The sequence below is a fragment of the Camelina sativa genome, chromosome 8 (assembly GCF_030686135.1).
Source record: "Camelina sativa cultivar CO46 ecotype springtype chromosome 8, ASM3068613v1".
In the NCBI taxonomy this organism is placed as follows: Eukaryota; Viridiplantae; Streptophyta; class Magnoliopsida; order Brassicales; family Brassicaceae; genus Camelina; species Camelina sativa.
The window spans coordinates 12,191,650-12,196,491 of NC_141887.1; the positions used below are offsets into that span (position 1 = coordinate 12,191,650).

At 39.0% G+C, this 4,842-nt stretch overlaps 1 protein-coding gene across 1 annotated transcript; it reads right to left on the bottom strand.

Annotated features, from left to right (window-relative positions):
* Positions 1 to 1,197: 1,197 nt before the first annotated feature.
* LOC147939987 (uncharacterized) lies at positions 1,198 to 3,009 on the bottom strand. Its single transcript, XM_087461104.1, has 4 exons — positions 2,803 to 3,009; positions 2,167 to 2,707; positions 1,995 to 2,094; positions 1,198 to 1,896 (listed from the first exon to the last, which is right to left on the bottom strand). The coding sequence occupies exons 1-4, from the start codon at positions 2,894 to 2,896 to the stop codon at positions 1,198 to 1,200; spliced, it is 1,434 nt and encodes a 477-aa protein (XP_087317230.1). The 5' UTR covers positions 2,897 to 3,009.
* Between the last annotated feature and the right edge of the window lie 1,833 nt (positions 3,010 to 4,842).

A 4,842-nucleotide genomic window follows, 5' to 3' on the forward strand; every position in this document is an offset into this window, starting at 1 on the left:
GCACATGCTTTAAACGATGTTTGGCTGAACGGTGCTTGTATATTCCAGTGCCATCCGGATCATGATAGCGAGCATTCCGACTGTGGTTGCTCTTGATTTCTGATTTTGGATCAAGCCAATATCGAACTAGACCAGCCCAAACTTGAGGATCAATCCACCATGGCTTTGCCTCATCACCTTTAAGCTTCACTTTAACTTCCACCGTGACACTTGATCACACATCCTGTCCTTCAACTTGTCCGCAAACTCTTGCCTCACTCTATCGTTTATGCAACGGTCCCAATTGTATATTTGCTTGCAAAAAAAAAAGGATTAGTCTATATTTAATTAAGGCAAAGAAAACATATTATAAATAGCAAACAAAGAGACTTCACTTACAGCAAACGTTTCATACCAACGGTCTACCACTGCAATCGGCGTCTGAGTCCAATTGGCATAGGGCTGTTTGAAATCTCTTTCAAATATGCTTCAAACAGTAGCCGCAACAGAGGAGTCTTGGTCAAACCTTCAAAAGAAATACAACTTTCAGAATCCATACAAATACAACTTTTTAATTATATTATCAAATTAAAAACATAAAAAAAACTTACCACAGAGTTGCTGGAGGTCGGCGAGGATCTAGTTTAGTTAAACCAGATCGTCCAGGACTATCGAGTAACTCCTCCAAAGTCAGGTTGTTGAGACGTTGGGACATGATTGTAGAGGAAGAACGCGCGGGTTGAGATGCAGGAATGTTAGGGTTCGGCGCAGTGCCACCATACAAATGAGATATTGAAGGCGTCTTAGAAGGAGGCGTCACATGCAGGGGTTGCGAGGTTGCATGGCGGTTATTGTGGGAACCAGGGTTTGTGTTGTTAGAACCAGAGGGACCGCGACGATGAGAAGCACTAGGGTTTGAGCATTTAGTGTTTAGGGTATATAATATGCGAGGGAGTAACGACGTATTTGCGAGAACTAGCAAGATTCCCTCACTAGTCACTCGCAAATCACTAGCAAATCAATCGCAAACACCTCGCAATGTTTAAATGTTTAGGGTATAGTCGTAAGTCCCTCGCAAATAATGTTTAGGGTATAGGCTTTAGCGAGGGACTTACGACGACATTGCGAGACCTTGTAAGCATTCACTCGCAATTCCAACGCGAATCCATCGCAAATTGATAAATCTTTTTTTTTTAAAACAACAAAAACTACAATTGGTCAATCAGATTCATTTTCTGAACTACTAGAAATTACATTATCATCGTTAGAATCTTCTCCATCATCGGACTCTTCGAATTCGTCTAATGCACCCTCTTCTTCAGAAACATCATCAACATCTTCTACTTGCTTGTTTTGTGGATCAATGTGGATAACATCTTCTGTTGATATGTTTGGAATGGAAATTTCACCGATATTTTCTTGTTGCAAGACGACTTGATCATCAACTAACCCGATTATACGGCCTCGAGGATTAACTTTAATTACTGATAACCACATTTCACATCTTGGTCTTAAACGAGGATAGGACTGAAAGCTCACTTGTTGTGCTTGTGATGCTAGGATGAAAGGATCAAATTTGGGGTACGATCTGTTCGCATTCACATCAACAACTCCCCAATTATTTACTCGAACGCCTTGGGCCGATGGATCATACCAGTTACACTTGAAAAGCACGCATCTCAGATTCAGAAGGCCTAGATAATTAACTTCTAATATTTGTTGCAAAACGCCATAGAAATCGCTATCACTAGCTTGTACATAGATTCCATAATTTGCTGTAGCTTTGCGACTTCCGTGTGCGCACGTATGAAAATTATAACCGCGAGTAAAGTACATCGGAGCGGTAGTGATCTTCGCTCTTGGTTCTTGAACGAGCTCATGCAACCAAAGAGGCAAGGGTTCATTTCCACATCCATTCTGAACCTATATAAAGGAAAAAGATATTTGGACCATAAGTTTATTTAAATTAAAAATTATAATACGTATAGTTTAATTTATTTCATATATATACTTACATAGTATTTTAACCAATTAGCGAAATCCCGCTCTTTATAAGCCCCATAGTCATATTCTTCTAAATTCGAATATGCTTCACGAATCTGCATTTCAAAAAGTCTAAAAAAATAGAGATTTGTTAGTTCGTTATCTTAGAAAATAAAATTAATTTTAGTTTTTTAAAAAGAATACCTTTCAAAAGGTTGAACATAATCTAGATTCCTCAAGATGTAATTGTGAGCTGCTCGACAATAGCTATGATCTTCCCACCATACTTCCTTTAACTTTCCAGCAAGTCTTCCTATCTGAGCAAAGATATTTGGAACATCAGGAACGTTATATGTAGGTGCAACGCCTCCGTCATCATATCGTCGAGTACGTGTTTTTTTGGTTCTCACGGTGGGGTTAAAGTAGTATGATGTGAAGTGAGACGTTTCCTCTGTTAAACTCCCGGCGAGTATCGACCCCTCAACTCTGGCAAGATTTTTGGCCTTTCCTTTAAGAGCTTTCATAAACCGCTCAAAAGTATACATCCAGCGAAATTGCACTGGCCCACCAAGATCAGCTTCATGTGGCAGATGGATTGGAAGATGTTCCATCACATCATCAAAAAAAGCAGGGGGAAAGATTTTTTCCAAGTTACAAATTAACACATAAATATTTTCTCGTAACTGCTCTATGCCATCACTGGTCAATGTTCTAGTGCATAAGTCCCGGAAAAAAACTCTGATACCTATGAACCAAAGTATAAAAAATTCATGGGTAAATTAATTAATAAATATATATATTAATACATATATATATATATATCATTATATACTTATATACCTGCAATAGCTACATGAACATGTGTTGGGAAGAGCTCAAGAAATACAAATGGTAGTAGCCGTTGCATGAAGACATGACAATCGTGGCTCTTCATACCTGAAATTTTTTGGCCTTGCTCCTCACATCTTGAAAATTTTGAGACAAATCCATCTGGAAACTTCACTTCAGATTTAACCCACTCGAACAACAAGTTCTTAGCCTCTGCTGACAATCAAAATTGGGGTACTGATAATTTCCCATCTCTTGTAATATGTATATCGATCATTGCACATATTTCCGCCAAATCCAACCTAGATTTCCTACTATCTTTTGTAATACCCTGCACATTCAGAAGCGTAACAATGAAATTATCGAAAAAGTTTGTTCTCGATGTACATCATGTCAAGGTTGTGCCGCAATAGAAGATCTTTCCAATATGGAAGCTCCCAAAAAATACTCTTCTTGTGCCAATTGTGATCAGCTCCATATCCTTCTGGCATGTTTGCTGGTGTGTGATAGTTACCCCCACATTTACATGTTTCTTGAGCGCCATAGTAATCAATCTGCTCAAACAAATCATTTCCAGAGACATAAGTTGGTGGAGAAACATATACAACTTTATTCTTTCTAAACAACTTCTTGATCTTCCGGTACGGATGATGCAAGGGAAGAAACCGACGATGACAATCAAACAACCAAGGTTTTCGCCCATACTTTAATTGAAATGCCTCGGTACGATCCATACAATAAGGACATGATAATCTTCTGTGTGTTGTCCACCCAGATAACATTCCGTACGCAGGGAAGTCACTAATCGTCCACATTAGCGCTGCCTGCATATTGAAATTCTGTTTTCGCGACGAATTGAACGTCTGAACACCTTCATACCACAGATGCTTCAGCTCATGAATCAGAGGTTGCAAGAAGATATCTAGAGCTTGCTTCAGCTGCTTTGGACCTGGTACCAAAATACTCAAGAACAGAAATTTGTTTTGCATTCACATATCTGGAGGAAGATTGTATGGCGTCAATATAACAGGCCATAAAGAATACTGCCTCCCTGACATACTAAATGGACTAAAACCATCTGTACACAACCCAAGATAAACATTCCTACACTCTTGAGCAAAGTCAGGATATACCGATTGAAAATGTTTCCACGCCTTCGCATCAGATGGGTGTGTAATTTTTCCTTCTTCAGTAGAATGTTCTGCATGCCATCTCATTGCCGCTGCAGTCCGTTTTGATTGGTATAGGCGTTTCAATCTATCAGCAACAGAAAAGTACCACATATGTTTATATGGCACTCGCGTCCTTCCTTGAGTAGGCTGATATCTCGGCTTCCCGTAAAACCGACATTCCTGCCATAGTCAACGCACACATCAATAATTTCAGATGGTAATCCAAGACTCGCAACCAACATCTGTATTTCATAGTAGTTCTCAGCCGATACATTATCAGCTGGCAAATACTCTTTAATGAGTTCAGCCCAAGAATCCATGCAATTCTCACTTAAGTTATTATCAGCTTTCATTGTCATCATCCTAGATGCCAATGATAACTTAGAATGCCCTTCTCTACATCCATCATAGATAGGTTGATTTGCAGCATCTAATATAGCATTAAAACGTTGTGCATCTACGTTGGGTTCTTCCTTATTATTCTCAGCAAATGCAGCAGTAGTTTCATGAAATGCATCATTAACCATATCATGAAATCTATTTTCCTCATTATACCCATAAAAACCAAATTGATCAGATTCTTGATGCCCATAATTACTAGGTTGATCAACAACATAATTCATACTACTACTTCCAACATTGCTGCTACAACCCTCTCCATGACGAAACCATACATAGTAATTTCGCATACATCCTCTATTATAAAGATGCTTCTTCACTAGATTATATTCCAAATATTTATCGTTGCAGCACTTAGGACATGGACAAAATATTGTACCGTTTTCACGAGCAAAGTCTCAATTTGTCGCCTGGTACATGATGCCCATGAAAGCGCAAAACTCTCTCGTCACATCACCGGTCTCCGGATCTTTATGATTGT